Genomic DNA, 27,925 nt, shown 5'->3' on the forward strand with positions numbered 1-27,925 from the left:
CTTCCGCGCAAAGAGGTAAATGTTATACACTAGTATAATACGAAATTGTCTGTGATGCTTTTACGAGCAGGGGCGCTAATTCCCTTGCAAATATCACAGTATTCGGCGAATAGTACTAGTCAATCAGTCAAAAGTTTTATCCAACTGTTAGAGCCCAAGCATCTAACGTCTACCTATTTAGGCGCCCCGCGGCTGAGGCAGTATTTATGTCGGAAAAGCCGATAACTCTCAAACGCATAAATAGGAGAAACACTCTTTTTGAAAAGCCTTAACACACATCTGAAAAGTGTTGAATACGTTTAAATGTACCTAGGTGACACCCTTAGCCACTAATCTGGGGCCTTCACCCATTGCTCCTCCTAGGCTAGTCTATCTATCGGGACCTGCGTACTCAGTTTGGCTTTTCGGGGTTACTCCAGGAGCTATGTTTTGTAAATACTCTCATCGATGTAGCAGATCGTCTGCGGGATTGACAAAGTAGTATCACAATCCTTCAGATTCAGCTCCTGCCTACCTGTATTGAGCTGAGTCTCGGGTAGTCATGTCGGCATGCCATTCAGCGAAAGGTAATAGATTAGGTTCGACTCGTTATCGATCAGGGACTTAACGCCGGATAACCCTCGAACTCCTCTGCCATGGCACAAGTGGATCCACTGTTCTGAAACCATCAGGCCAGGGCTCTCGCCACTCGGGAAATGGCATCCTATTGTAGTAACAGAGTGGAACTTGCTCGATTCGGATGACTAATTTCATATGAGTTCTAGTTCCTTTAACACGGAGCCGTTATCTCAAAAATAAACGGGGCTGTGCCAACATGGAAACTGACTTTTTGTTCTTTAAGTTCTGACTAGAAGCGTAACTCGTTCTAGAATGGGCTACTAGTATACTTCGCGGTTTTGAACTTGCAAGTAAGGGCTAGTAAACCGATCATTATCCTTCCCACGATGAACAGGATCCTGAGATTTCGATGTTTTCTCCAAACCATAACAGTACAGATCTCGCTAGACTGTGAATGGGTCTTCTCCACTGGCAATTCTTGAGCCAAATAGGATATTGAGATAGTATTACATGACTTTGGTAAGCTCTGTTGCACCTATCGCTGAAATTCGGTGGTTTCATGCCAAGGCTGCTCCAGATAACGGCAACACGATCCAACATCTATTATCTTGACCTACCAAGCATTAAGAAATCTACGCCCCAGGGCAGCATAAATCAACCCAGCTAACAGTACAATTGAAACACAAAGCAGTTCCTTTACAGGGACTTCTATCTGTGGCAGCCGGGCCCATATCACTGATCAGGCACGATGCTAAACCTTCATGATATCGAACGTTTTCGTACCTGAAACACGAACTCTCCGTAAAACACACCATAACTGATGTTTGTTCTTCTATAGCACTGCCCTTCTGTGGGGTTTTGGTGCCCTGCCAAGCACGAGCTATACTCGTCTTCGAAGGTGGAGGATCCACAAAATTTCTTGGCTTCAAGAAAATAAGCCTCGCCAGGCAGACATATTCTGCTCATAAGGCGGAATCTGCGCGGATGTCCGTTAGCAGATCTTTTTCTTTCTTTCCCTGTGAGCGCACTGGCCACACTTTCAGTCAATCGCCTTACGATACTCTCCATCACACCTGTTCATGGACACAAAATTCATGAACGCTTTGCAGATGTCTGACCCTCTAGTTGATCCTTTCGGCCAGGAACGGTCGTTCTTGACAGGAGTTGAGATTTTTGCTGACTCATTATGCTATTAGTTTATTTCGTATTATATTCAGGGGGCGTGGATGTTTACCTGATTATTAGTCCTGAAAGGCGATGATGGAACATCTCGCCTCAAGGCTCGCTAGGATCAGTAGTATTTTCATGGTTTCTTGATTACATACTCTGCATATGCATTATGTTTTTCTATGGTCTGTGTAAGTCCAAGCCTAGTATATCGTGTAATCAAGAAGTGTATGTGTACATAATCCCAGTAAGAAAGGTCACTTCTCCCAAACCAACCACACTATGATAACAATCCATGCAACCCCCACCACTAAAGTCATAATCCAAGCGCCCGCTCGATCCCCGGCTTTAATCTTGCGTGGCTCTTCAGGCTTCCTCGACTTGCCTCCAGTCCCTGCATCAGGGTCACTCTTGCTCTCACCTCCAGTTGTGGAAGTTACAGGCTGCTCATCCGACTGAAGCATAAGATTTGCCGTAAAAATGCTCAGGGAACTCATCTGGGTCTCCAGACCGTTTCTCCCATCCCACTTATCCTCGTACCATCGGACCCCACATGCGGTCCCATCCTCACCTCCGGAACACTGCCTCGCTGCGGCTTCCGCCGACCCTTGAAGTCGGGGGATAATCCGCTCCGCGGTGGAGGGAACTAGCGTGGCTGTGTAGGCCATCCATATGGACAGGAACCCTTTGAAACACATCTGATTCCTGTCACAAGTCTCAATTGTCTCGCATGATACCTCGGACAAGACCGTACCGTTGTTGTACATCGGGGGGAAGAAAAGTCGGAGGGAGGCGTTGAGTAGTCCGTCGACAGCGTCGAGCCATTTCTGGTCTCCGTTTGTCTGCGACCTTGGATTAGGGTGGCTCTCATCTCATCTTATCTTGAAGCAGGAACCACTTACCAGATTGTACATATAGGCCGCCCCACTGAGCAACGTTCCGTAGTTGTATGTCCACTGCTCGTTCCCGTTGGTCGTACAGTCATTAGTCACAGATGTTGTATCGGCCACATTCCATGTCTTTGTGTCCAGCAGTGGGCTACTAGCGATCCAGTCCCAGATCTTTGTTGCCCAGTCTGCATACTTTTGGTCCCCTGTGTACCGAGCCAAACGGGCAGCTATCTGAAACAATCCGCCATTTGAAATCGTGTTCTTGAGGTCATAGCCGGGCAGCCATGAGTGTATCTGCCACCGCAGACCACCGTGGCAGGTCTGCATTTCCCAACGCGGGATTTGGTTGTTGAAGACACCTTGCACAAGGGACAGCCACGATGGTCCATCGGAGACATCAGGATATCTACTCTCCGCACAGGTCATAGCAGCGAGACCCCAGAACATCTGGTCATCGTTACCCTGTTATATCGACATGAGATCGTTAGCGTTCGATCAGTTTATCCAGGGGATTGAGGGACGGAAGAGCCACGAACCAGGTAAGCAGAGCTATTGGCAGGAAGATAGTCATGGTCATCACCAGACTGCCATTGAAGTCCTTGTGTTGTAAGGTCATTGTAGGAGGAATCACCGCTAACACGCCAGTATTGCACCAGTGTCATAAACATTGCGCCCGCTTCCCACCACGTTCCGTCCAGAGTTCCCGGGGTTTGGCCAGGTTCGTTGCCATGATAATATTTCAGCATTCCGCGGGCTGCGGTGCTCGCTGCATCTTTCAAGGATTCTATCTCTTCTGTATGAGCGGGATAATTGAGTGATAGGGGTATACTAGGTGCAAGGTCACTCACCGCTATCATTGACATCTAGTGGGATGGCTGCGGTCGGTGTGCAAAACAACACCAACCACAACGAAAGAAATCGCGCAAAAAGCTGGAAAAGTATCATAATGCGGGTATGGTGAATAGATTGGAATGTACAGACCACCCGAATTAACGTTTTTGGGATATAAGATAGTAGAGGGTTAGAAGAATAGGGGAACTCTGATACGAAGAAAAAGGAACAACCACCAAGCGTGTGTTCCGTGACTAGGAGGGTTGCTCCTATTTCCTGATAGACGGGGTTTGCAAGTTTCTACTGGGGCACTGGGATTCCGCCAGTCTCCACCACTCATAAAAGCTCCTACGGTGTGCTGTGCATGACACGCGAGAATGGTCATGTTACGTACATATAAGGCAAAATCCTGCATACAGTACGCTTTTTGGTTCTAGGCCTGAATGTTACGGTTCCCATTTCCTATACATCCTATGCACCCAATAGCTCCGTGCAGAATTCCTTTGTTTGAAAAAAAGCCTTGTAAAAAAGCAGGGGGAAGCGACGTGCTGCAACACGAAAGTCCAGGGTTCGAGTGGAACACGCTATCCGCCTGGTGGTCCATCTGGGCAAGGGTCCATTGAAACTAAAACCCCTCGCTACTTGGGCAAAATGAAGGGAAACCACCTACCTTGGTTTGGTAGTAGACATAGCCACAATAGGGGATGGCCCTCTAAGCATGAGATATCGTATAGTAAAGGATATATCAACATGGGCACGAGGGATGTTTATGCTACACAGAATACTTCCGTGCAATTAGGCAGGCTTTAGTCTTCGCCAAAGGCCGTGTGTTATCATGCTGCTCGCACTTTTCTAACTGCTGACCATCGTTTGATGGAAGGCCGTGAGTATCAGGCGTGACAGAGGTTCTATGTGGATATGTCTCAGTTCTATGAAGTCCAGAACCGTAGTAAAGAATGGGAATCCACAAACTGAGCACTGCACGAATAAAATACGAGAAGGCGCATGCTGGTAGGTTACATCGAAGCATGGAAGGATTTGCCCGGCAAGTCAAGACGGACGCTTACCGACATCTGTTTCCACAGGCCACTGGACGTACACTGATGCTTCATGGGCATTTTCTCCCATCATCGTTATGGCGATGCTAAAAAGTATGTCTTATGATCTCCGTAGCTGGGAGTTATTATAGTGGGAGTAAATTCCAGAAGTTATTGCCCAGTCGTACTATGTCCGGTCCTGGTATCTGCAATAGCCATTTATGTGGAACATATCGGACAGCGTAACACTGCCTCTACGACTAGCGTAGGAACCCAGCGAGTAGTGGTCAGCCAGTCGGGCATTGAGGGGTCATGTAGCGAAGTATGATTGCACAAGGGCTTCCACACAGCCCTATGGTGCTCCGGGTAGGTCTTCGATGAAGTCGCATCAGATATAGGGGTGATGCAGAAGTCAGGTTTCGTAAGATTAATGTGATCTGATATCGTGATGCTTACAAGTTACTATCTTCTATCATTTGAAAGCTATTCGTGATGTATCTGGCAAACAGAAGAAGAAAGATTTGTCTAGCCCTTGTCGCCGCCTTTTTCGTTCTTCAGATTTTTCATTTACGCTCGCTCCTATCTGGACGTCCTGCAAGTAAGGTTCACAACCTGAAGTACTTCACAGTATGCGAGCCATATGCTCCCGAAAATTCAGCAAGGTTTCTGATCTAACCCGCCATTCCATTGACACAGTGGGAAACACCAGACTTCGCATACTTCAACAACCAGTTCATACTACACCTCGCCGCGGCCGTCCATAACCCCCTTCCCTCCCGCAAGCTTCTTTCCCCAGGCATCACCTGTCCGGCCATACGCGGAGTACAAGAGGCAACGGTGATTCCCGTCACTGACGTTTTCGACGAGCATGGTCTTCAGTCATTGGGCTATGAGACAGACCTAGAACGGTGGTCAGACCCTGCCGCCAAAGCCGCTGCCACTAAACGTGTGGACTACTATACCAATATCGTGGAAGGGCCAAGCCAAATCATCGAAGCCAAAGCGCGTACTGAATCCTACTGGCAGTGGAGCGCCGTTCGGTTTGTTCTCGAAGGCTTTGTCCTCCCCTGGACACCGAATCGATGGCGCTCTGCAGCCCGTCGCTTTCAGCTTACCCGCCCACTACAGCAGTGCGTCGACAGTGTCCTCCCTGACCTCGTTCCCCACGCTATAGCGATGCATTTGCGGATGTGGCCGTCCGATTTATCTTTTGGTCAACACGATGCTTGCTACCGCGGCCAGGTCCCTGTCCTTAAGCATATCTTTTCCAAATGTGATTGGACGGGATCATATTTGTACAACAACGTTCTACGTGTCCAAAAAAGCGATACGCAGCCCGTCATCATCGCGACCGACGACAAGGAACATCCAGCCATAGTTGATCTTGTCCGCCGCCTTGGCCACCGAGCTTATTTCATGGAAATGACAGCAGCATGCACAGCCGCTATCCAAGACGCTCATCCTTCTAACGAGACACAATGGCGTTCGGCCACATACTGGCCTATCGTCGAAGCGGCTGTTATGGTCCGGACAGAGTCATTTATCGGTTCCTTCTGGTCGACCTTCTCCCAGCTGATTGCTATTCGCCGCCATAGGATACATCGAACATTCTTTGTCCAGAATCGTCTACAGGAGTTTGTCTGGGACAATCGGTGGATTATAATACTAGTATTTGCTGGGACATTGGGTTCGATTATAGTTAGAACTTCGCGTCGGTCTAGGTGATTTTATTCGGTGTATATATATTATTTTGATGTGACAACGAGTTGAACCTCTCAACGTGCGCTCGTCAGTTTTATCGGCCGGCAATATTCCATACTCGAATTTCTGTCTATACTTCTTTCCCTATACGGGGCGAATATTCTTCAATAGCCTAGGGCTTTCTCCATCTGAGCCTCGTCGCGCAAAAAAAGGTGTCACCATGTCCAGTACCCCTGTGAGCGCCTTGGGATGTATGTATACAAGAATTCCTACATAGCCGCTGTCTGAGCTTCGCAACGAATTCGATTGCGCCATTCTATCAATCCAACGCACAAGCTATTCTTCAAAGTCAATATATTCCAGCGGGTGCTACATTTCTGTCGCCCACGCTACGTGCTACCGGTTCTCGTGCCCAGTCACTGCCCTAATTACCTTGCAGGTGTTATTCCCTGAGGGTCACAAAACCCTCACAACTTGATACTGGGCGCCGCCAAAGTCCATGCACCAACGTGCCGGTGGTATTATCTTGAAAAGATATTTTTCGTGATGCACGCCCAGCTCACTTAGGACTAATGAATAATCCCCAACTGTGGGAGCCCCCGTCGGAAGCCTGCCGAATCGGCAGTGCCGACAGACTATGGGTTCTTCGTATGCAATGGGGAAAATCAAAAGTACTTTCATATGAACCTGCTGCAACTAGTGGTCCGCATGCTTCATTCTCGCAGCATGACAGGGGGTTGCAGCTATGATGGAGCTTGGTCCTTGCTTCCTCCTCTTCGTGGCATATCATATTTCCAGTACGCCTTGTTACGATCAAGAATACCACTAGATAAGATTGAGTTAAACTACAGTGTGTGGTATTTGAAATTTGGAACACCTCCCAATAGTGGCCCGTGCGTCGCTGTTACCGCCTGAATCAAAACCAATAACCTGTGATTTGCAAATTTTACACCGGCAGAAACAGCCTATAACGGTAGGCGGTTGTCCGCGGATACGCTATGCTATACCATATTAGGGTGTTCCAAATTTCAATTGCTCCACTGTATGTAGGGCTGGCGTGTTGGTGTCAGGGTATCGTAATGCCAATACGGTACTAAGTTATATTTCGTTACAATATTACAATACATCAGCTGTATTTTCTAATGGATGTATCATTTATGTCTATAGCCACGGTAATTGTCTCATAGCTTAATACATTCTATCTTTTCTGGTCTCATCTGTGACTTTGTCCCAATGAGGGAGGTGCAATCATCTGGCTCAAAGTCTGCCGGCGTCGATATCTTTTCAAATCGGTTACTCTGGGAGTCTCGCAGCAAGGCCGTCAGAGCTATAATACCGAACTATGTCCGTGTACGTAGTCCTAATTTCTTGCTACGAGGGGCTTGGGAGGAGAAGTGTAAAACACATACGCATTTTAATTGATTCGTGGCTCTCAGTGTTCTTCATGATTGAGGGAGAATAGAATCTATATATACTATGCGTATATTCCAACTACGTTGGTTTCACTGTTGAAAACAAGGCGGGATGCGATATATATATCTCCGTAGAAGATACAACGACCAAATATCAAGTACCAATGATAAGTTGAAACGGTGTAAATTGAGCTCTAATCGAGTTTCTTCTACAATAAATATTCTAGTATATGATATCTTTTACGGCTCAAGGCATTTTACTCAGTTGACAATGTCAATACATCTTCAACAGCACTTTCTTGACGAGAGATGAAAGGTCGGAGAGGGTCTGAGGAACGCCCTAATGTAAAATGCACTCTTGATTCCAAAAATAGACTCGGCAATCACCAAATCAAGGTGCTGTAGTATAGTGGTCAGTACAGCTCGTTGTGGTTTAATCCCGAGCAGACCTGGGTTCGATTCCCAGCAGCGCCAATGGCGCTTAGAACTTGATTGGTCTTTCTTTTTTGTTTTTCTTTCATTTACGATTTAATTCCTTGGCTTCCTTAGTCTTATTTGATTACTCACCCCTCTTTTTGAGTCTCGAAACAGGGAAAAACCAATTGTCTGATGCCCTTCTCAACCCTCCTATCATGAACAATTTGGTACCTCTCATATAACCGGATACTCCCTACCACACTCACCCATCCAAACACAACGGACAGTACTTCAAGCCTACCCTTGTAATCTGTACGCATTCTGGCACAGATATCTGACACTCAATGACATGCCCCTGGCAAGGCTTCCCCTCAAGAAAAAACACAAGCCTTCCACCAACAGCCAGACCTGAGGGCGAGACCAGGATCTATTCATTTCTGATAAACTCTTTGACGACACTAATATCCATACCCAACAGAATATCTCCCGTAGTGTCAGCGCCCGGACTCGCAGCAATGACCGCGGAACCAAATAATGCGGAACAGCATTTATAAATGCTAGACGTCATAGGTACCGGCTCTAAAGGATTTAGTTCAAAAACGTTGCTGTCTGTTGGTGTACCATACGAGAGGGAGATAACCCCCGGGATTGGCGCGCGGAAGGCAGAGCAAAACCACATCATCATGGAATGAACCCAGGGGATCTCTTCTTGGTACAATACCTCAATTGAGTCCTCTGTTGCGACGATTCGGATAACTCCAAGATCTGGACGGGACTGTCAGAATGTACAGGTACCATAGCAATATTAGGATATCGGAATTCTTACTGTATAAAAACTCGGGATTTTGTAGGGCTGTGATAAGCTTGTCTAGAAGGTTTAGCCCCTCAAGTCCATACATCTGGAAAACGTACTGCCCAGAGGGTAATGCCTCCACTATACCGTCAGTTAGAGTTAAGGTATATGTAGCCATTATGTCGTCAACATTGACCGGAGGTCGGCCCCACTGGTATGAATGAAGCTTCCAGGTTGTCGGAGGGCTTTGGATATAAAGTCTGGGGAAAGTTGACCCTAATCCACAGTTAGCCTTTATTCCGCTTTATGGCAATACGTTGCTATAGCACAGATTTGATGCATGGGGAGGGCAGGAGGAAGAAGGAGATGAAACAAAAATAAAAATACAACTAAAAATAAAAAAGCCAAACATACCTAGTAGGACGAAATGAGCCAGTTGTCCATAGCCATGGCTGTTATACTCTTTGTATATCTGGGCAAGCTCTGAAGTGCCAGCAAAATTGAGTATAGCACCTTCATGCTTAGGGGCATCTGACATACTATTATCCACAAGAGGTGAAAATGGTGTTCCGGAATCCGGCTGATCTTGTCGCCAAGGCTCGTCGGCGCTCGTCGGCGCCTCCAATTCCCAGGCGTGCCATGGAGGGGAAGTACTTTCGTCGGAGGATGGAATGTTCACTCTCATCGAGGACGGTGATGTTGATTGGGACTTGCTTATGGTGTTCATTTCGAGAGCCATTCAGTCCACTCTTTGTCACAGAGGAGGCGAGTAAAAAAAAAAAAGAAACAATGACAACGACACTGCAACGATAAGGGAATCCGAAACGTATTGTACGCGCCGTCTTCTATGCCAGATACGAAGACTTTTAAGATATTGACGAAGAAGCCGCAGATTGGGGTTGGTGTGGATGGCTTGAATGGGCTGGAAACTTAACACTACAAATGACTACCATTCTGCACTTTATATCATTGCACAAGGCGAGACACTATCTCCGTGAAGTGGCAAGCCCCTTAGTATATCATGCTTCAAGGGAATCAGCGTGTCATATTCCCGCATATGATCGGCAACTGTTCTTAGATATGAACACTCGCATTGTCATGTACTACTACCCAGTACGGAATATACCTTTGGACACTATCCGTTAAGGGCCTTTCCTTTGTTTTGCTGTCGGTACATACCTTTGTTTGCCGAATTTCCATATCTTCGGGAATAGGCGGCAGTAATTATAGGAGAGTGCCGATCTCTGGAAGTTGTCTAGTTGGATGACCGGAGACATCTAATGATACCTCCTGGGGTATGCTTGTGACGAGCAAATTACTTCCTCCCTATATACCCACCTTGAAGATCTAGCAACATATCAACGAATAGACGTAGCTTTAGGTATCAAGGTATTTCATCTGGATATGGGATATGGTATTTGAACGGATTCTGCGAATAGACGAAGGTTGAATTGCTATCCCTTAGGTCACTGTCGTCACTAGTGCTACATTTCCCATCCTTAGATGACGATAAATGACCCAACAAGGCTTGTAAGACAGACAATTTAGCACCGAACAAAGATGATCTTCATTAAAGAACAAAAAGTTGGAGCAAGAAAACGCACCTCAACAGGTCTTGTATTGTAAACTGTGGAAAGCATATGGGTTGTAGTTTCAATTCTCATAGTAGAAAGGAAGTCAACGTAGTATTGTTATCTACTTACTAACAGTGTTCAATAGAGAATAGGCTGCGCCAAGTTTGGGAATGTCAGTTCCTGTATACACCAGTGCGCGCATGTCTCCTACAAGTTCTTCGAATTTCAGGTTTGACTGCTTGAATTCTGGGCCCAGCCATCGAGCCGGGATTCCAGTATGCCCTAGAGCTCGATCCATGTGCTCGTCACCTTCCCTATCACCTTCCTCATAGAACCAGATGATGCCTCTGTGATCCGGCGTATATCTTATGGGGACTAGTATGGCATTTGAGCCGGCAAGAGTAATGCCACCGCTGACTTCCTTCAGGGTTTCGCATTTTGTGCTCATTTTCATATCATTAAAGGGCATGTCCATGAAAAATGAGCAATCATTTAGTTTGTCTGATCATTCCTCGCAAGCAATCACGGCATTTCCGAAGAGCCTCCGGCAGCACAGACTAGTACACTTCGTTTCGTCTAAAGCCAACAAAGGCTTCAATGAGAATGTCTTTCGGCCCTTATCTTCAAGCCCAAATGAGAAGCAAGGTTGGTCAGGCAGTGGTCGAAACGTTAAGCAAATCCAATTCATTGTATGAAGTAGTTCTTCCATCATACCTTTTTTGACTGCCAAGGTGACCTGGGTTGATGAAGGGCGAATACATACGTATGGAAGTACTGGTTAGGAGATCTGTAAGTGAATCATCGGAAGTTCAACCACTCATTTAACCTACTCACCGTATATATATTGGCCGGTGTGACCTAATATCTTTATAATGTGGACAAGAACTTTCATGAAGTAAACCGTACTTTTTGGTCGATCAAGTCGGGATTTGCAGGGTTCTATTGTGACGATATTACTCGTCTTATGTAGGGTTATCGTATCTAGTGCATTGGACGCATCGATCCCGAATTCTGGAAGCTCCCAGTCATATGTCCACGTTTCATACTGATCATCGGCCACCTTTCGTAAACGTCCCTGCTCTGGGCATTTGTTAGTCTCTCATAAAACCGACGATCGGGGATGTGGGACAAAAAGGCCGCAAATAGATAGTAAGAACCTAAGAGATATAATTACCATCTGTATTGAGGTCGATCTCCTCGACACGGCACACTTGATCGTTAGCATCACGATGAACTACAAGAACCGTGACAACTGCTCTATGTCCCTGCTCTGAGCTATTCTTAAGAACTGCTGCTACACCATCTCTCAACACACCATCATCCTCAAGGACGTCCTTTTTTGTATACGTTTTTTCCTTCGGAATTGTTGCTTGATTTTTGAGAACTTCTTTAACGAACTTTGGATCCATGTCGGACGGGTGTGTGTAGAAAGTAGCTAATGAGGAGGGAAGCTACCTACGGAAGGCGAAGAGAGAATGTTTACATCGAATTAATGGAAATTTGTATAAGATGACAGAGATCTATGGAATATTATATAGTCAAGCGCGTCATCTGTTTACCTGCGCTTGTAAAGATTTTCTCTGGAGATCAGACGTTCGGTTGACCGATTTGATACTGAAACCGGTGGGATCGTTGATATACAAAAAGGCCATATAGACAATACCCCGGGTAATGTTTATGGTACACGGCAGATCAGTGATACTATTAACAATGGCTGCTTATGGCTAGGGAATACCGATCTTTAACAGGGGGACATTCCATGGGTAAAAGGTGAACGGGGTATATTGTGTATTGGGAATTGTTCTTAAAGAGCGGCATGTACGTTGGAAGAGACAATAGCTGGCATGTTTCATAAAGTTCAATGCGTCCATTATGCGAGTGTTGAGTTTCATAGGATCATGAAACTAGGCCTCTGCCATGTGCCTCGTGCCCTGATTGGACCAAGGCTGGTTCATATCGTTTGTTACGTTATTGTAATGCAGAGTTAACATGTTCGGTCGAATGCAATACCAATATATACCGATATACTAATATATACCCATATAAATGTCTCGATGAAACCAATCAATGGACAGTACAGCGACTTTCATTTATACCCAATTGCGAAAAGTTGATTCTGTTTCTCTTTTATGTGGCACCGTGGGACTGGAAACATACTCAGGAGTGGAGCAGAATTTCCGAGCAGAAGTTCCCTGTGGAAACAAGGTATTGAGTCGGGACAAAGCTCTGAAGCATGCTCAATGGTATGTAGCTATTTGAAGCGTCATTTCACTGGCTAGTCTGTGTTGTGTTCACGTCCCCTTCCAAAAGCCAAGCAGACATTCAGAATAAAGCCAATAAACTGCCCGGCAACCGGAGACCGTCATGTGTCTATGTCCTGTACGTATTCTTAAACGTCGTCAAAGGAACTAAAACGGAATTGGATCGAGATCATGGGAGGATATCGTTGGAGGGTCAATCCGGAGTGACACGTCAAACAGCTTGGACGAAATGCGGGGAGTCTCACGTGGTATGTGTTATATAAAGCGAGTTAATACTATGGAGCTTCTGAAACTCCCACATCAAGAGAACAGGGATTTCTTATAGACACCTGTAGTAGTTCGAAATGGAAAAATACGTTTTCCCCACGAAGCCCAAAGCTAATGCGGGTTCGATTGTCTCTGGCCCAAAATATCGCTTTACCGTCCTTACCGATCGTCTGCTGCGTTTTGAATGGGCGGAAGATGGTCAGTTTGAAGATCGAGCTTCCACTTTTGCCATCAACCGTGACCTTCCAGTCCCCGAGTTTAGAATAATTGACAACGACGGATTAGAGATCATCACAGAGCACTTTCACCTGAGTTATGACAAGAAGAGATTCAGTCCCAACGGCATGGTCGCTCATCTGAGCGCGAAAACGACCAAGTATGGAACCGAATGGCGATTTGGGACTCCGTCCACTCTCAACTTGGGAGGGACGGCAAGAACATTGGACCTATGCGATGGTCGATGTGACATGGGAGATGGAGTCCTGTCGAAAGCTGGCTTTGCAGTGATAGATGATTCCGAGTCCATGCTCTTTGATGGACAGGGCTTTGTCGTGAGCCGGCCAGCCGGAGACCGAGTAGATGGATATCTCTTCGCCTACGGTCGCAATTATAAGGCAGCGATAAAAGCATTTTATGCTGTATCTGGCAAACAGCCAGTCGTACCTCGATACGCTTTAGGCAACTGGTGGAGTCGTTACCATCCATATCGACAGGAGGAGTATCTCGAACTCATGGACAAGTTCCACAAGATGGATATTCCATTGTCTGTCGCGGTTCTCGACATGGATTGGCATTTGGTGTCAGATGAGCAAGTGCCACATGCTGGGTGGACAGGGTATACGTGGAATAAGAAGCTGTTTCCCGACCCGGCAATGTTCGCGCGTGAACTTCACGAACGCAACCTGAAGATAACATTGAATGACCATCCCCACGATGGGATCCACTCTCACGAAGATTCTTACGAAGAAATGGCAAAGTTTCTGGGTCGCGATACGAGCCATAAAACCCCGATACTATTTGATTCAACCGACCCGAAGTTTATGGATGCTTACCTCAACATTCTTCACCGAAACCTTGAAGCCGTAGGATGTGATTTTTGGTGGATCGATTGGCAGCAGGGGCCTTACTCAAAGATCCCTGGAATTGACCCCATGTGGATGCTGAATCATTTCGCTTATCTCGATCATGGACGAGATGGCAAGATCCCGCTCATCCTCTCCCGATATGCTGGCCCCGGAAGTCATCGATATCCCCTGGGTTTCTCCGGTGACACAGTGGTGACCTGGGCATCACTCGAGTTCCAACCAGAATTTACAGCGACTGCATCGAATATTGGGTACGGGTGGTGGAGCCACGATATTGGCGGCCACATTCATGGTGGCCGTGATGACGAGCTTGTCACTCGATGGGTGCAGCTGGGAGTCTTTTCACCTATCATGCGACTGCATTCATCATCGTCGCGGTGGATGTCTAAGGAGCCATGGTTGTATAGTGATGAGTGTCGGTCAGCTATGACACAATTTTTGAGATTTAGACACAGATTGGTGCCATTCCTCTACACACGGAACATAATTTGCGCAAAAGAGGATGAGCCGCTTGTACAACCAATGTACTGGGAGTACCCAGGACGCGAAGAGGCATACTCCGTTCCAAACCAATTCATCTTCGGATCTGAGCTGGTAGTCGCTCCAATCGTGCAGCCACGGGACAAACGGACTGGCCTGGCATCGGTGAAAGCCTGGCTGCCTCCCGTTGGACAACTCGTTGATATCTTTACTGGCACAGTCTATGACGGGGATCGCGAGCTGACCTTATATCGGCCCTTGTATGGGTACCCGGTCCTGGCTCGGGAGGGATCAATTATACCTTTAGACGCTTCTCCCAGCAACGGCTGCCTTAACCCGGGTGCCTTCGACGTTTTCGTCGTGGTCGGTAAAGATGGGTATACTAATGTTCTCGAAGATAGCCGAGATGATAGACTACAGGAGGATGATAATGCCAGGGATGGAAAGCAACGGGTCTCCACCATCCGATATGCACAGGCCGAAGGAAACCTTACTGCGGAGGTCACCGGCAGAGTGTGGACGTTCTACTTCCTTGGCATTACCTCTGTACCACAGAATCTCAGGGTATTGGTTAATAGAATTGACCGAACAGAGGATGCTATTGTGGACGTCTATAGCTATCCGAAAGGACAAAATCTTAATGTCAGGTGTCCGTACGAGTCGGATGAACGATACGTTATCACTATTGAGCTGGGGCGAAGCCCCCAGCTGAGTGCGATGGATCACATTCCTCGTATTGAAGCAATGATCATGGACTACCAGATTGAGTTCCAGATGAAGAACAAGCTGTGGGATGCTGTGCAGGGGTTTCACGACCGGCCTCTCAATGTGACGATTGGACGCTTGACCGCACTGGGTTATGACGAGGCCATTGTGGGGCCCATTCTTGAGTTGATATTAGCAGATAGTAGAACAGTGAAAGTGTAGAGGGAGCAAACTCGATAGAGTGATGACCGAAGTGCATGGATGATTGTCGAGTTGAATTACTAGTAGAAGCAAAGATAGAAAACTCCCATTGGCCCCGGGAAGAGGCCACAGCGCTAGCCTTAACAAGACTAGTCTGGACCCCATTTCGGGAGGATGCTGACGTCACTGATATATTGACTAAAAGCCTTAGGCACCAGAGCTATCTTGATAGACTGAATACACCGTAGAAATACATTTACAGATAATAACCAAGCCAAAACTCCGACCAGAAAAGAGCAGAAAAGACTCACCGCACACAACACATTACCTCTTCCCACCCATAACCCCATACCTCCACCCCAAATACCCAAGAACCCCGGACAAACTCCCCATTCCAGCACTGGCAAAAACATTCCTCCACCCAAGAGCTCTGAGCAAAACCAACGACGAAACCTCCTCATGCCCCGTCAACTGAAACATCCTCCCATTCCGTCTCGCCAGAACCACCAACCCCGTTACCCCCATCACCGCACCCGCAAACCCCCACGTATCCACCTCCACCTGCCCCGGGTTCTCCAGCAATCTCCAACTACGATCTTGCCATTCAATCGGGTCCCATTTCACCAGATAATATGGTAGCATGGCAGCCATGGCCCCGAGACCGATGACGGCACCTGTGCCTGTCGATCGCATAAGGAGAGTAGCTGGGGTTGATCCTGGGGGGATGATATATCTGGTGTAGAATTTGTTGTTGGAGGTTGGTTGATAGGCTAGGAGTCCTATTCGAATGAGCCCGTTAGTGCTTCCTAGGAGGGAACCGGCTTGGAAGCTGCGGTCGAGGACGTGGCTGGTGAGGATGAGTTTGGGGAAGGGTTGGTCTTCGGCGTATTCTGTGTGTGGCCAGAATGTGGATAGCATGGTGGGTTTTTGTAGGAAGATTTAAAGAAAGGAGATTGGAATTATGTATGATATTTTAGAGATGAAAGGTATGTTGTGGTGATTGAGTGGGAGTGCGCTGATGTAGAGTATTCTCAGTAAGAGGCATGGTATGGACAGCTTGGTCAATCATGTACTAATATAAAGTAAGGCATGGTAGAGATGGAATATCCACGGTGGCACTGGGGTTGCTATATATCATTAGTGCTTATGGTAGGAGTGGAGTCCTACTTTATCTCTTACGAGGTCATCTGACAGCCGTGGTTTCTAATCAGCCCGTCGGAATCTGCCCTCATACAACTTAAATATGTTCCATTCTTGGCGATTACATGAGAACATACCTGCATCCAGAAAAAGAACAAAAAGAGAAGAAAAGGTGATGGCAGCAAGAAAGACATACCTGAAACTGTTCGTACACCAAGAATATACACCTCGCGATATGACATCAGAAGAAATAGCAGTAGACAGAAACTGCCTAGAAAGACCGATCATCAAGCCAGCAATCCAAACACCTCCAGCAACACGTTCGTCTTAACCGGCGGAGGACGCTTCGAAAGTCCCATCAAATTATATACCGCCATCTGAGCGCTACGCACACTATATTCCATACTAAAAGTCGTATCGTGCGGGATCTCCACAAACTGACCCACGAACGCCATATTGGTCGCATTATGGGGAACTACCTCGGGACGGTCAAAGTGAGACCGTTTCAGCAACGATGCCGTGGCCAATGGGAAGATGTAGGGGATAGTGTTAGCACTAGGGAGAATTCTTTCCTGATCGATACCCAGGTGGCCAAGCACTTCTAATAGTATCTCCTTCCCGCTGCAATCCTGCATCGGCTTGTGCACGAAATTGCCGGGCTTCTCGGGGTCATTGCCATATCCCCAGACAACGTGAACGTTGGCCGGTTGGTTGGCGAAGAGGGGCTGAGATGGTACGCTGAGACTTAAGTTCCAGTTGCTTTTAACAAAGGATACCAAGGCCGCTGAGCCGGGTTCGTTGTGCGTCATCCTTTGGTAGTCTTCGAGGAATGTAGAATCCTTCAAGGTGATGGTGAATGTTACGACCTTGGACTCTTTGATATGAGAACGGAAGGGCACGGGATTCCCGAATTTCCTGGTAGCCATTCCAGAGACCTTGTTCCATAAGGACCAGTCTTCCATGATTGTATCCTCTAGAGCATCCCATGCCTCCCATTTGGGTGGTGCATTGTTGGATCCGACCGCAGATCCCGAACTGACAGAGCCAAGAGTAACGATAACAATGTCCATGGGGTCAATAATCACGAGCGAGGGGCTGTTATCATCGTGGACGAGTTTGATTTCAGAGATTGTCGTTGGGTCGCCCTCCGGGTACATGACGAGATCAGTTACTTTAGCGTTGAACCGGAAGTCGACGCCTTCCTTCTCCAGATACGCAATTATAGGGAGGATGACGGAATCATGGAGCGTATACTGAGTGCGGTCCAATGCACTGACATTATTGATGTCTTTGATCTTTTCAAGGTACTTGCGCATGTGTCTCTGGAACTCGACCGCTCCATGTTCGGGTCGCATGGCAAAGCTATGAAAAGTTAACCAAGCCAAGTCGATAAAATGAGAAAGATAGGGCCTGCTCACGTTGTAGACCACAGCGTCCAGAAATGGGAGTTAAAGAACGACTCATCAAAAAGGTCTTTGATAGCCTTGTCGGCAACCGCTTTTTCGCCTTCAACCATGAGCTTGATGAGATCCCATCGGTGTTTAATACCCAAATGAAACTGTCGATCATCGACTTTCTCGAGGCCCGTCGAACGCTGTTCTACCAGCCGAGATGATGCAGTAGGCTTCTCCCCTTCCCCGCTCTCAGACGCTCGCACTGCATCCATGATGGACTGATTAGGGTCCCCAGGACTGGGAACATAAGATAGAAGGTCCTGGACACAGATATCATGGAAGTATGGAAGACAGGGAGTACGCAGCACGTAGCCATTTTCTGCATCACCGAAGCTTTGCATCCCTCCGCCAGCGTGTTTATGCTCGTCAAGTAGATGGATATGTTCTCCGGGAACCTTGGCATCGTTGATCAAGTGAACGGCGGCAGCTAGCGACGCGATGCCGCCGCCAATCAACCAGGCCTGTACATCCCCAGGGTCTCGTCGAGCAGAACTCTCTTTGTGCGTCATTTTGAGTGGACTTTTTCCGAGGACGATTGGCTTCATAGTCCGATTGTGATTGATAGCTCAGAAGGCACAGTGAGTGTATTGTGCGGCCCTGATTTTAAATACCACTGAGAGTTATCATATGACAGCTAGGACCGAGAAAGCATACATTAACTGTGACATAGTAGGCTAGGACAAATTGGGCTGAGTAGCTCCTGGTGGATGTTGGGGTTTATCATATAGTATCTGGCCAGACATGTCTCGACTATATCCTGTTTAAAGGTCAGGAGACTCAAGGTCAGCGTTCCTGTGGTTGCCCACACTTGGACCCTTGGTACCGTGGCTGATCCTCTCGATATAGTTTAAACACCGAATGATTGCATAGCAGTACGTCGAGAATTCTTTTGTAGCTCATGTTATGATCAGCCACCTTCTATGGCAGTGATTTATCACTATCGGACGAAGTTATAGCTCATGCGTAATATTCCCATCGACCTCCCTCTTGGTCACCACACCCCCGTTCAAGTGGTGTGACAGATATTGCCAACGCCATCAAAGGTTAAAATAAACGCTATCCCATCTAGCCTTCATATAAACACAGGTAGCATCATGATGTTGTCATCAAATTATTGGTGGCTTTCATATTAACAGAATTAAAGATCACCTTCAACGAAACACTCGAACCGGATTGGATTTAATGATACTGAACTCTCGTTATGGTTGACACATAACGATAAATGTGGAATTTTAAATCGATTCATATGCATTTCGAAATGCTTCAGAATCACTGCAGTGGATGTAGTATTTATGTACAAAAGTCAATGTAAGGCGCTCATTTCGGTAACTGTGGACGAAGCTCAATGAATACCCACGACCTCATCCGGTTCAAGCTGAAAGGTGGGTTCGCTCTGCACACAAGTAGAATTTCGAAACCTATCAAATACGCACTCCATCTCAAATAATCCGACGTAAGTCACCTGCGCTCTGCCTTTCGGGCTGATTATAGCAATACGTTAGCTATCGCCCTAACGATACAGCAGACGTACTGCGTAGGGTACACAAATAATGCTGTCGTCGAACCCACCAAATAAAGTTAGGCTCCACATAGGTAAGTGTTCCTTCGGTGCCATTCACCGTGAAGATGAAATGCCGTCCAAGTGATCGACAGTTGAATGGTCCACCGGGAATCGCTCGAGCAGGAACGCTACCTGGGTCAGATGCGCCGCAGGTCAACGTGTCATTGTATGTTGGAGATCGCTGAGAGAATGTTGCTTCCACCATATCTGGTGGACCACAGCTGGGACCGCCATGAAGACCCGTTGGAAGGCAGCCACCATCATCGCATCCGCAATTGTAAGTGCTATTGTGCCAGGTAAAGTTGGTAATGATGGCGGGAGGGACGTTGCAGGCGTCAGTGCCTTGGCCAGAGGCCAGCTGCGCAATGGATATTAAGGAGGCCAGGAGGATGTGGAAGACTGAGAAATGCATCTTGTATAAAGTTTAAGAGATATAAAACCCGGTAGTCGTGAGTATCTTGGTCTTTGATCTGGAATGTATGTACTCAGTTGGGAGAAGGGCAGTATTTATACCCCGTATTTCAGTTATGGCCCTCTTTTCTGTCTCGTAGTCAACGGGTGTTTTACTTATCGTCTTTGATGTTGCTATGGTTCCCTCACTCCTGCCTTTCATGTTTAGTTTCTTTCTCTGTCTTACTTCGTGCGCCGGGATACCCGTTCTGTTACTAGGCCGGGATTGTCCCCGGCGTAACCTGCAATGGAATTTCATATTTTGGTTCTGGATAGCCCTATTCGCCGTTACAGTTAGTGATGTCTGATGCTGCCTTGCAGATGTTTCAAAAGCAAGCGACTGTTACATTGTCTTGTAGGCCTGCCATAATCGAGGGACAAATGAAGGGCGGCAGATCTAGAATGTCAAGTTATCACACTGCAGCTAGAATAGAGTACTAAAAGCATAGTATAAGAGATATGGAGATCCAGAACAACAGCAGCTAACTGGATTACAGGGTACCTAAGCATATGAAAAACAAAACAGGGATTATGTGGTCTAGCTGTACGTAATGTCACATTAACATAGCACAGGTTACATCCGTGCATTGACAAATAATGTCGGAGGCTGGGAGACCTAGTTCACAGTCTCTCAAATGTCTGAATGAAATCCTGCAAGATCCCCACACTTTCCGCCACTTTGGTGATGAACGGTGCACAGTGGCTGCTCTCAATTTCCCGCACATGCCAGTTCTGACCTGTCCCCGACATCATGCCGTACTGGGCGACGTTAGGAACAGCCAGATCCTCGGTGGTTACAACATATGCTAACCTCCCGGTATAGGCAGGGTCAGCCCATGCAGGGGAAGGCTGGGCTGAGAAAAAGGCGAGGCTGGCATGCGGCTTGATCACACTGCTTATCTCTAGCGCTTGCTCCTCACTGACATCTGCAGCGAAGGTCTTCTCTGGCTGATCAGGTATATTGAGGCCGGTAGAGGGCTATATATTGCGGGTGAGCTTCCTCAGAATCATATATAGTAGGGTCGATCTTGATACCAACCTGATCTAATAAGATCCACGGTGGTAGATTGCCACCTTGCGTCCCAGCACAGCTGACGCCTTCGGGGACCAGAAATGCACCCATGCACACTAATCCCAGTACCCCTCCTTTCTTCTCTTGTTGGACTCTCTCTGACTTTGAGAGTCCTACGGCAGCGGCACCTCCCGGCATACTCGCGTATGAATGCATCACTAGTACCACATCGCGACCCTCATCTTCCACCAAGGAGAATACAAGACGCCGGATGCTCGCAGCGTCCGTCGCACAATCAGTCGCGGTCGGATCAACTGGATCCAGAGACGGGAGCTCAGCTGTATATGTTGGAAACCCCGCAGCCTGAACCGCTTCCAAGAAGGGTCTGTAGAACTCGGGAACAAGCCACGCACCCGGCACGAACACAACAGTTGGTTTCATGGCTAAAGCAACACAGAAGCTTAATTATGAAGAAGCGTTTGGCAGAAGATCTTCGCTTCACGGGCAGATTTAAGAGAAATTTCTGCAGCTGAAACGAACGTAGCAGGGTCGCAATTTGGGGGCGACAGTAAAGGTGGAGTCATATGCCTCATATCACTGTGGGGCATGTCTAAACGTCTAAGCCACACGGTAATAGTGGCCTGTTATATACGGGGAAACGTCCCTTTATCAACATGCTGAGTGGACGTTGCGGACAGTACGTAAGCACTTATATGGAACGAACCTGTGTTCGGCTCGGCGTTTGGCCGGGATTCTATTGATTTACTAGTGAAACTACTAGGGTTCAAGACTTACCAGGTGGGATTGAGTCGCAAAAGATTAACCATTAGGGGAGACATAAAAGATAGGTAGACTAGTCCGCAAAGTACGGTCTATCTAGATCAATATAGAAGGATTCCACAGCGTATCAGTAATAAGTGTGTGATGTGCAAATTTTTAGTAAATCTTGGGTATATAAATTTAATGAATCTCTTTCAATGACTTTGTGACCCCTATTAAGAAGGTGCAGACAATATATACACCTGGAATCCAAGATATAGAGTATGAAGAGGCTTCCTGTCTATAGAAGGCATGGTTTGGTGAAATAACATTTCATTCTGGAAAAAAGAGATCTCTAAAAGTAAGGTCAAATAATCTGGACTAGATCAGAATGTCTTCCATTCTCCTGTTCGTCCGTATTGAGATTCACCTTGGCAAGATTGATGGCTATCTATTAACCTCAGTATAATACTCTTCAAGGAGCTATGATTCCTTAGACGGTACTTCGAATCTCCAGGTACTGCAGAGTATCTCATGTCGGATCATCGCAAGACACAAAGCCCACCTCGGCCCGATTCCTCGGTCTAAAATCTCCCAACCGGGCTAATAGTGATCAAACCTGGGGATTGATACAGAACGACAGGACCATTCGATTGGGTCATTCTTAGACTTCCCCGCAGTTTTCCCCGCAATCCCCTTGGCTCAAAGCACTTATCCAAACGCTTATCCAATATCAGCAACTCACTTATAAAACTACCATACTGTATGAGTGAGTTCAGTAATGACGATGGGAAGAAGCCTTGAGGCAAAGACAGGTATTGCCTATCCAAGCTATCAACTATGTCACGACTTGTCAACAAGATTGCAATTGTCACTGGGTCTTCCAGTGGAATTGGACGTGCCATCGCACTGAAACTTTCACGAGAAGGCGCAGTGGTCGTCTGCGCTGATATCCGGGAGATAGCAAGGACAGAAATACTTACTGAAACTGAAGTTGCAACGCATGATTTGATTACCCAAAATGGAGGCACCGCTGAGTTTCTGAAAGTGGATGCCTCAAAAGCTGAAGATGAGGAAAGACTGGTTGGACATACAGCTATAAAATATGGCAGATTGGATATGTACGTATATGTGTCCACTCATTCCCACAGCCTTCGATACTGCGTGGAATAAATGACGTATACTGACAGTACAATAATACGATAGAATGATCAACAACGCCGGAGTTTCTGCCGAAGCTGATAATCCAAGACCTATCTGGGACTTTTCACAAGAGGTCTGGGACAAGGATATTGCCCTTAATTCAATTGGTGTGTTCCTGGGATGCAAATACGCCTCTGCTCAGATGATAAAGCAGGATCCTTTACCATGTGGGGATAGGGGCTGGATTGTCAATATTGTCAGTGTCTTCGGATTGACCGGGGCTGCGTCTATGTCAGGATACGTAGCTTCCAAGCATGCCACAATGGGAGTTACGAAGGTTGCAGCGTGGGACTGTGCGCCTCATCGCATCCACGTGAATGCGATTTGTCCGGGTTGTAAGTTTATCCCATTCTGATTTACTTGACTGCCGTCTGAACTATAGGGTGTTATTATTGGTTCACATAATAACCTTGCTAGACACGGATACTGCATTCATTTCAGGAATTTCTGGAGACGTCAGAGGATTTGTTCAGCAATTACATCCCTTCCGTGGCTTGGGCAAACCTGAGGACGTCGCAAATGCTGCCATCTTCTTGGCATCTGAGGAGAATACTTGGGTTACTGGCATTGGGCTTCCTGTCGACGGAGGTTATACTTCGCTGTAGTCGTTGCTCGTCGCAATGTCCACTCATACCTTTAGAATAATATACAGCCAGGAATTGATCATACTTTGGGATACGGACACTGGCGTTTTTGAGCGATGAAATACCGCTTTCCCTTTATTCCTAAATTATTTGGGTTATCTGGTAGACAGTACATTTCCTGCCAGATTGTTGATTGAACCTATCTCCGGTGACCTGGTATCAACAGCTGCAAAGGAGTTGAGGTGGAAAAGCCGCTTAGGGCTAGATGTCTTCTGCCGTCATGTGACCTTTCAGGCCTTACTTCACCTTCTGAAGATCTACGGGATACTGAAGGTTAATTAAGAGTATGTAGGAGTAGAATTGCTAGCAATGAATGAGAAATAAATCCATTTTACCTATTTAGGAATCAGCAATCCTGGAAATATAACACACTGATGGCGCTAGAAGTCTCCCCTTGATGTCACACAATCTAGGGAACGCATATATTAGATGGGTGGTCTCCGTACGTTGAAACATGCCGACATGATCTCTATTTCTACACAGTTTGTACAAACACGTAGTATAGAAGCGTATCGGCAGATGACGCTAATACTAGATATCAGGACTCGGACTAGAAAAGGTGTGACGACCTAGCTCTCAGGAGATACCTTAAGCAAGACTGATGGATTGATCTGGTAGCGGAGACCTTAAGCACAACCCTTAGCATTGTTCACCAGCTGTAAAAGCGTGTTTCCACCGCTCCCAGCTACAACCATACGATACCAGACAAACTACAGTCATATGTATCGTAAAATGGGTCGATACGACAGAGATATCAACTATTATATATCATTCAGCTCAGATTTCCGCCTTTTTAGCTTTCTAAGGCACACTCTACTCTAGGCGAGTTTCTCGGCGATAAGCTTCTTCAAGTCTGCTGGTGCCAATTCTTTGATGCCAAGCAGCTCGTTATCCGTTACATCAAATGCGCTACCATAGGTATCACCAGCGAGAGCCGTACCTTTAATCAGTTTGATGAAGGCCGCCATACAGAAGTCACCGGCACCAAATTGTTCCAGACTCTCCTGCAAAAGTACGCTTGTTCGCTCTTTGCTGGTCCTCCACTTGATGTCAGGCCGAAGCTCCTTTGCAAACCCAATCAGCTGGTTTTGAGTCAAAATTGCCTCTGATACACGTATGACTCTGTTCTCCGTGGCGTCAAAGTTTTGCAGGATTGCAACTATAGCTCTCCCCACCCCAGGCAAGGAGGTAGAACTGATCCGATTGTCGCCTTCGTCGAGCATAGTCACAGTGTGGTTCTCAAAGTCCAGCAAAATTGGAGAGTTCAAAACAGAGTCCAAGAAGGCGCCACATGCAAGAACGGTCCATGAAAATTCTCCAGCTGCTGTCTTTTCCTCGAGATAGTTCCGGATCTTAAACATGGAGCTATAGATTGGAAGAGTTTCGAGCTTTGGATTGGTGGTAACACTGCTAAATTCGGAAGGAATGAAACGCTTCACTCCTGCGGCAATGGCGGCGTCGATAAGCACATTTTGATTGTCGACTGCGGCAACACCCACAGTGGATACGACAACGTCCACACCTTGAAGTGCAGCGGTTAACGACTTCACTGAATTGAAGTCAACTTCGAAGACCTTGATGTTCGAAGCATATGCGCCAGGCTTTTGAGAACGAGTGAGAATCGAGACTCGGAAGCCTGCATTGACAAGTGCTTGGAATACGTAGGGTCCCAAGGTGCCAGATGCCTATAAAAAACTATCAGACATTTGGCTCTTATATATGTTCTTTGGAGTCCTTACGCCAGCGATCGCAACAGTTTCAACTTTAGGCATCGTGCTGAAAACCAGTGTTATCTTGAGAGCGCTTCAGAGGATAGAAAGTGAGTTACGGAGCGACTTCTATCGCGGGTCATAAGACCATTATATATTCAGGTTCAAGCACAGTTCTTACAAACTTCTAAATCACCTTACTAAGAGTCTACTATGAATCCGCACCTAAATCATGAAAGTCCGCAAACCCCGCCGGAGTGGAGACCGCAAATTCGACTGACTAAGCATTCAACACCATAAACTTCCCGCCGGCATGCGGATTCACGTTACGCATATTGATATTAAAGTAAGATAAACTCGTCAAATGGATGCTCGCCCTCGGGTGCACCTTGCCAGAAAGGCTTGCGCACGATGCAGATCCCAGAAGAGGCGATGCGACAGGGCTACTCCTGAATGCGGACTATGCCAGAGGTGAGTGCTTGTTGAAATGCTATTTGGAGCCGTGGAATTCCTAACACAGACTCTAGGCTTCGTCAAGCCTGTCACTATGAAGGACGGGTGATATCATCTCCAAGTTCGACACCACCGTCCTCCATCGATGCAGAGATTTCCCTTGGAGTGTTAAATCCTGGCCATATCAAAGACGCTATTGCTAAGAAACTCATATCAGCCCCGAGCGATATTTTTGCGACATACATCCAATCCATCCATCCTTGGTTCCCTATTATCGCACAAACATTTCAGGCTCAGCTCCCAAAATCTTGGAACGAAGCTTCCCTGGATTACACGCTCCTTGCTTTCTGTATTAGTTTGCTTTGTACCTCCCCGCCTCCCTTTTCAGGAGAGGGGACTCTATCGGGTCTTCAGTCCGCGTACCTACAGGTAAAGAGCTGGATAGCAGTGATCGAAGGACTCGGTATCACCTCGCTCAAAATTGTCCAAGCAAGGACCTTGGTCACTCTATTTGAAGTTGCACATGGCTTCTACCCGGCAGCTTACATTTCTATTGGGACTACTGTCAGAGCTGCCGATGCACTTAAACTCCACGCTTATTTACCTCCATCATCTTCATCGTCTACTAACGATGAGTCAGCGAGTGAGGAGGCCGTATTAATCGGGTGCGCAATCCGAATTCTGGATAGGTGCAGGTCTCCAACTATCCCTCAAAACTGTAACTCCCCTTTGTACTGACACGTTATAGATATGTAATAGTACAATCTGGACATCGTCCACCTCTCACTTGCTCTCTCTCAAAGGGTATCCATGACCTCAAAAAAGTCCCCTGGCCCACCGGTACCGAGAAAGACACAAGACACCCTCTCTGGCAACTCTCTCGTATCTTCGAAGCGTCCACACTTCTTGATAACATACACAATGCGTTACATAACCCCACTTCAGAACAAACATTCAACATGGAAGAAATAAGACTTTTGCTGGAGACATCATATAGCCTCCGCACGCTCTTAATCGAAGAGGTTGAAGATGCGGACCAGATATACTCCGGTGGGCTAGGACTTTGTCATATGTTAGTTGAGCCGCGTTCTTCTATATATCTCCTTTAAATATTCGCATCGACACTGACGTTGCACAGTGGCCTTCTCCTAGCCTACGAGAACGGCACCAAAGTTCAGATCACCGATGCACAAACTTTAACTTGCCAAACACTTGCCACATCTTCTCTAAGCCCCCTTCTCACCACCATAACTAACACGGTCTACCCTTTTGTCAGTGGTACACAAGCCATAGACTTGGATCGCCTTCCTCCCTTTATCACATTTCTTGTGTACAAAGCGGCGAGCATAATGACAAAGAGGATGTGGATGGAAACTAACTCAAGTGAGACATTGAGAAAGTTACGGATTCTGAGAGGATTCTTAAAGATGGTGAACGCAAGGTGGTTATGTGGCGGTATGTTGACCCAAGAGCTTCTAGGACTGGGTTGGCTAATTGTGCGTGAATAGAGTATTACCTTAGCCTTCTCAATGAGGATACAGCGCCGCGATTATTAAAATCTATCGAGGCAGGTAAAATTTCCTTTGCTTAAAGTTACGGGAGATAGGCGCCGAAGTCGATTAGATCTATTTGAATCATGAATAGACCGAACAATTGAGTCAAAGTATAATATGAAGTAACTGCAGTCGATTTCTTGATAGCGCTTAGTATACTATTATTATATGTCAGTGAAACTATAGAGCCTCGTAGATATGCGAAGATCAAGCCAAGGATTCCACAAAGCAGCGAATCAGTGACGCCAAGGAATAGCAATGCCTTACGAGAACATACGTTAAGGAGTTATACAACCAAGGCCGAGGCAAGACGAGGCAATTATATACATACCGAGTGACGTACAAAAGTGTGGCGTAAGGTGTGATGATTGGACGAGCATGCATCCGAAAATATATCCATAGCGTCCGTCAAAATAAAATAATGGGATATCTGGACCACTTTCCTCGTGTCCTTTGTTCACATGAACACACTCCACAAAACATGATGTTCCCCGATTTGATTAAACTTCGTTGCTCCGCTGGATTAGATGTCGGCAGATATAAACGGCTGCTCACACAGGCGTCTTAAAGGTGTTCTAGGCTCTTTCAATCTCTGAGCCCTTCAGCCT

General features: G+C 46.8%; 13 protein-coding genes and 1 non-coding gene across 14 annotated transcripts; 5 read left to right on the forward strand and 9 right to left on the reverse strand.

Moving 5' to 3' along the window:
• Nucleotides 1-729: 729 nt before the first annotated feature.
• Nucleotides 730-3,807, reverse strand: F9C07_2282717 (endo mannanase, GH76 family). Its single transcript, XM_071510577.1, has 4 exons — nucleotides 3,464-3,807; nucleotides 3,152-3,399; nucleotides 2,628-3,077; nucleotides 730-2,567 (listed from the first exon to the last, which is right to left on the reverse strand). Exons 1-4 carry the CDS (start codon nucleotides 3,558-3,560, stop codon nucleotides 1,983-1,985), a joined length of 1,380 nt encoding a protein of 459 aa, XP_071365318.1. The 5' UTR covers nucleotides 3,561-3,807; the 3' UTR covers nucleotides 730-1,982.
• A 1,074-nt stretch (nucleotides 3,808-4,881) lies between these two features.
• F9C07_2243437 (uncharacterized protein) lies at nucleotides 4,882-6,268 on the forward strand. Its single transcript, XM_041285595.2, has 2 exons — nucleotides 4,882-5,110; nucleotides 5,180-6,268. The coding sequence occupies exons 1-2, from the start codon at nucleotides 4,976-4,978 to the stop codon at nucleotides 6,206-6,208; spliced, it is 1,164 nt and encodes a 387-aa protein (XP_041145372.1). The 5' UTR covers nucleotides 4,882-4,975; the 3' UTR covers nucleotides 6,209-6,268.
• A 1,713-nt stretch (nucleotides 6,269-7,981) lies between these two features.
• Nucleotides 7,982-10,419, reverse strand: F9C07_2282719 (uncharacterized protein). Its single transcript, XM_071510578.1, has 4 exons — nucleotides 9,221-10,419; nucleotides 8,840-9,082; nucleotides 8,640-8,778; nucleotides 7,982-8,592 (listed from the first exon to the last, which is right to left on the reverse strand). Exons 1-4 carry the CDS (start codon nucleotides 9,543-9,545, stop codon nucleotides 8,571-8,573), a joined length of 729 nt encoding a protein of 242 aa, XP_071365319.1. The 5' UTR covers nucleotides 9,546-10,419; the 3' UTR covers nucleotides 7,982-8,570.
• Nucleotides 7,992-8,070, forward strand: F9C07_t106. The gene has a single exon. It is a non-coding gene; the product is annotated as a tRNA-His (tRNA).
• An 82-nt stretch (nucleotides 10,420-10,501) lies between the features above and the next one.
• Nucleotides 10,502-10,855, reverse strand: F9C07_2105643 (uncharacterized protein; the record flags this gene model as incomplete). The annotated part of the gene is made up of 1 exon (XM_041285600.2): nucleotides 10,502-10,855. One exon carries the CDS (start codon nucleotides 10,853-10,855, stop codon nucleotides 10,502-10,504), a length of 354 nt encoding a protein of 117 aa, XP_041145374.2.
• Nucleotides 10,856-12,985: 2,130 nt separating this feature from the next.
• Nucleotides 12,986-15,400, forward strand: F9C07_7705 (putative alpha-xylosidase; the record flags this gene model as incomplete). Its single annotated transcript, XM_041285596.1, has 1 exon — nucleotides 12,986-15,400. One exon carries the CDS (start codon nucleotides 12,986-12,988, stop codon nucleotides 15,398-15,400), a length of 2,415 nt encoding a protein of 804 aa, XP_041145375.1.
• A 303-nt stretch (nucleotides 15,401-15,703) lies between these two features.
• F9C07_7706 (uncharacterized protein) lies at nucleotides 15,704-16,297 on the reverse strand (the record flags this gene model as incomplete). The annotated part of the gene is made up of 1 exon (XM_041285601.1): nucleotides 15,704-16,297. One exon carries the CDS (start codon nucleotides 16,295-16,297, stop codon nucleotides 15,704-15,706), a length of 594 nt encoding a protein of 197 aa, XP_041145376.1.
• A 509-nt stretch (nucleotides 16,298-16,806) lies between these two features.
• F9C07_2231688 (myosin-crossreactive antigen) lies at nucleotides 16,807-18,482 on the reverse strand (the record flags this gene model as incomplete). The annotated part of the gene is made up of 2 exons (XM_041285602.1): nucleotides 16,807-17,881; nucleotides 17,938-18,482. 2 exons carry the CDS (start codon nucleotides 18,480-18,482, stop codon nucleotides 16,807-16,809), a joined length of 1,620 nt encoding a protein of 539 aa, XP_041145377.1.
• An 808-nt stretch (nucleotides 18,483-19,290) lies between these two features.
• F9C07_7708 (uncharacterized protein) lies at nucleotides 19,291-19,946 on the reverse strand (the record flags this gene model as incomplete). Its single annotated transcript, XM_071511668.1, has 2 exons — nucleotides 19,291-19,391; nucleotides 19,505-19,946. 2 exons carry the CDS (start codon nucleotides 19,944-19,946, stop codon nucleotides 19,291-19,293), a joined length of 543 nt encoding a protein of 180 aa, XP_071365320.1.
• Nucleotides 19,947-19,963: 17 nt separating this feature from the next.
• F9C07_2282725 (Alpha/beta hydrolase fold-1) lies at nucleotides 19,964-21,943 on the reverse strand. The gene is made up of 2 exons (XM_041291475.2): nucleotides 21,024-21,943; nucleotides 19,964-20,962 (listed from the first exon to the last, which is right to left on the reverse strand). The coding sequence occupies exons 1-2, from the start codon at nucleotides 21,435-21,437 to the stop codon at nucleotides 20,606-20,608; spliced, it is 771 nt and encodes a 256-aa protein (XP_041145379.1). The 5' UTR covers nucleotides 21,438-21,943; the 3' UTR covers nucleotides 19,964-20,605.
• A 546-nt stretch (nucleotides 21,944-22,489) lies between these two features.
• Nucleotides 22,490-23,619, forward strand: F9C07_2282726 (putative short chain type dehydrogenase). Its single transcript, XM_041291482.2, has 3 exons — nucleotides 22,490-22,876; nucleotides 22,962-23,293; nucleotides 23,376-23,619. Exons 1-3 carry the CDS (start codon nucleotides 22,596-22,598, stop codon nucleotides 23,561-23,563), a joined length of 801 nt encoding a protein of 266 aa, XP_041145380.2. The 5' UTR covers nucleotides 22,490-22,595; the 3' UTR covers nucleotides 23,564-23,619.
• Nucleotides 23,620-24,340: 721 nt separating this feature from the next.
• On the reverse strand, nucleotides 24,341-25,499 carry F9C07_2282727 (uncharacterized protein). The gene is made up of 2 exons (XM_041291476.2): nucleotides 25,342-25,499; nucleotides 24,341-25,287 (listed from the first exon to the last, which is right to left on the reverse strand). Exons 1-2 carry the CDS (start codon nucleotides 25,372-25,374, stop codon nucleotides 24,421-24,423), a joined length of 900 nt encoding a protein of 299 aa, XP_041145381.1. The 5' UTR covers nucleotides 25,375-25,499; the 3' UTR covers nucleotides 24,341-24,420.
• A 103-nt stretch (nucleotides 25,500-25,602) lies between these two features.
• Nucleotides 25,603-27,477, forward strand: F9C07_2154166 (uncharacterized protein). The gene is made up of 5 exons (XM_071509251.1): nucleotides 25,603-25,782; nucleotides 25,839-26,453; nucleotides 26,513-26,836; nucleotides 26,903-27,219; nucleotides 27,273-27,477. The coding sequence occupies exons 1-5, from the start codon at nucleotides 25,676-25,678 to the stop codon at nucleotides 27,353-27,355; spliced, it is 1,446 nt and encodes a 481-aa protein (XP_071365321.1). The 5' UTR covers nucleotides 25,603-25,675; the 3' UTR covers nucleotides 27,356-27,477.
• F9C07_1479139 (uncharacterized protein) lies at nucleotides 27,315-27,889 on the reverse strand. The gene is made up of 2 exons (XM_071508130.1): nucleotides 27,649-27,889; nucleotides 27,315-27,579 (listed from the first exon to the last, which is right to left on the reverse strand). The coding sequence occupies exons 1-2, from the start codon at nucleotides 27,715-27,717 to the stop codon at nucleotides 27,358-27,360; spliced, it is 291 nt and encodes a 96-aa protein (XP_071365322.1). The 5' UTR covers nucleotides 27,718-27,889; the 3' UTR covers nucleotides 27,315-27,357.
• Nucleotides 27,890-27,925: the final 36 nt, after the last annotated feature.

The sequence above is a fragment of the Aspergillus flavus genome, chromosome 3, assembly GCF_009017415.1.
Source record: "Aspergillus flavus chromosome 3, complete sequence".
Classification (NCBI taxonomy): domain Eukaryota; kingdom Fungi; phylum Ascomycota; class Eurotiomycetes; order Eurotiales; family Aspergillaceae; genus Aspergillus; species Aspergillus flavus.

Excerpts from the sequence above, each read along its gene's own strand:
- F9C07_2282717 (XM_071510577.1), bottom strand. The coding sequence starts at position 3,560 with ATGATACTTTTCCAGCTTTTTGCGCGATTTCTTTCGTTGTGGTTGGTG. Across the intron at positions 3,400-3,463 it reads ACTAGATGTCAATGATAGCG|AATCCTTGAAAGATGCAGCG; the intron begins GTGAGTGACCTT and ends CAGAAGAGATAG. Across the intron at positions 3,078-3,151 it reads CCAATAGCTCTGCTTACCTG|GGTAACGATGACCAGATGTT; the intron begins GTTCGTGGCTCT and ends TCGATATAACAG.
- F9C07_2243437 (XM_041285595.2), top strand. The coding sequence starts at position 4,976 with ATGTATCTGGCAAACAGAAGAAGAAAGATTTGTCTAGCCCTTGTCGCC. Across the intron at positions 5,111-5,179 it reads ACAACCTGAAGTACTTCACA|TGGGAAACACCAGACTTCGC; the intron begins GTATGCGAGCCA and ends CCATTGACACAG.
- F9C07_2282719 (XM_071510578.1), bottom strand. The coding sequence starts at position 9,545 with ATGGCTCTCGAAATGAACACCATAAGCAAGTCCCAATCAACATCACCG. Across the intron at positions 8,779-8,839 it reads AAATCCCGAGTTTTTATACA|ATCTTGGAGTTATCCGAATC; the intron begins GTAAGAATTCCG and ends AGTCCCGTCCAG. Across the intron at positions 8,593-8,639 it reads CCGGGGGTTATCTCCCTCTC|AGCCGGTACCTATGACGTCT; the intron begins GTATGGTACACC and ends TAAATCCTTTAG.
- F9C07_2282725 (XM_041291475.2), bottom strand. The coding sequence starts at position 21,437 with ATGAAACCAACTGTTGTGTTCGTGCCGGGTGCGTGGCTTGTTCCCGAG. Across the intron at positions 20,963-21,023 it reads CGTGGATCTTATTAGATCAG|CCCTCTACCGGCCTCAATAT; the intron begins GTTGGTATCAAG and ends CGCAATATATAG.
- F9C07_2282726 (XM_041291482.2), top strand. The coding sequence starts at position 22,596 with ATGTCACGACTTGTCAACAAGATTGCAATTGTCACTGGGTCTTCCAGT. Across the intron at positions 22,877-22,961 it reads AAATATGGCAGATTGGATAT|AATGATCAACAACGCCGGAG; the intron begins GTACGTATATGT and ends ATAATACGATAG. Across the intron at positions 23,294-23,375 it reads GAATGCGATTTGTCCGGGTT|ACACGGATACTGCATTCATT; the intron begins GTAAGTTTATCC and ends TAACCTTGCTAG.
- F9C07_2282727 (XM_041291476.2), bottom strand. The coding sequence starts at position 25,374 with ATGCCTAAAGTTGAAACTGTTGCGATCGCTGGC. Across the intron at positions 25,288-25,341 it reads AAACTGTTGCGATCGCTGGC|GCATCTGGCACCTTGGGACC; the intron begins GTAAGGACTCCA and ends AGTTTTTTATAG.
- F9C07_2154166 (XM_071509251.1), top strand. The coding sequence starts at position 25,676 with ATGGATGCTCGCCCTCGGGTGCACCTTGCCAGAAAGGCTTGCGCACGA. Across the intron at positions 25,783-25,838 it reads GAATGCGGACTATGCCAGAG|GCTTCGTCAAGCCTGTCACT; the intron begins GTGAGTGCTTGT and ends CACAGACTCTAG. Across the intron at positions 26,454-26,512 it reads GCAATCCGAATTCTGGATAG|ATATGTAATAGTACAATCTG; the intron begins GTGCAGGTCTCC and ends GACACGTTATAG.
- F9C07_1479139 (XM_071508130.1), bottom strand. The coding sequence starts at position 27,717 with ATGGATATATTTTCGGATGCATGCTCGTCCAATCATCACACCTTACGC. Across the intron at positions 27,580-27,648 it reads ACACTTTTGTACGTCACTCG|GCATTGCTATTCCTTGGCGT; the intron begins GTATGTATATAA and ends TGTTCTCGTAAG.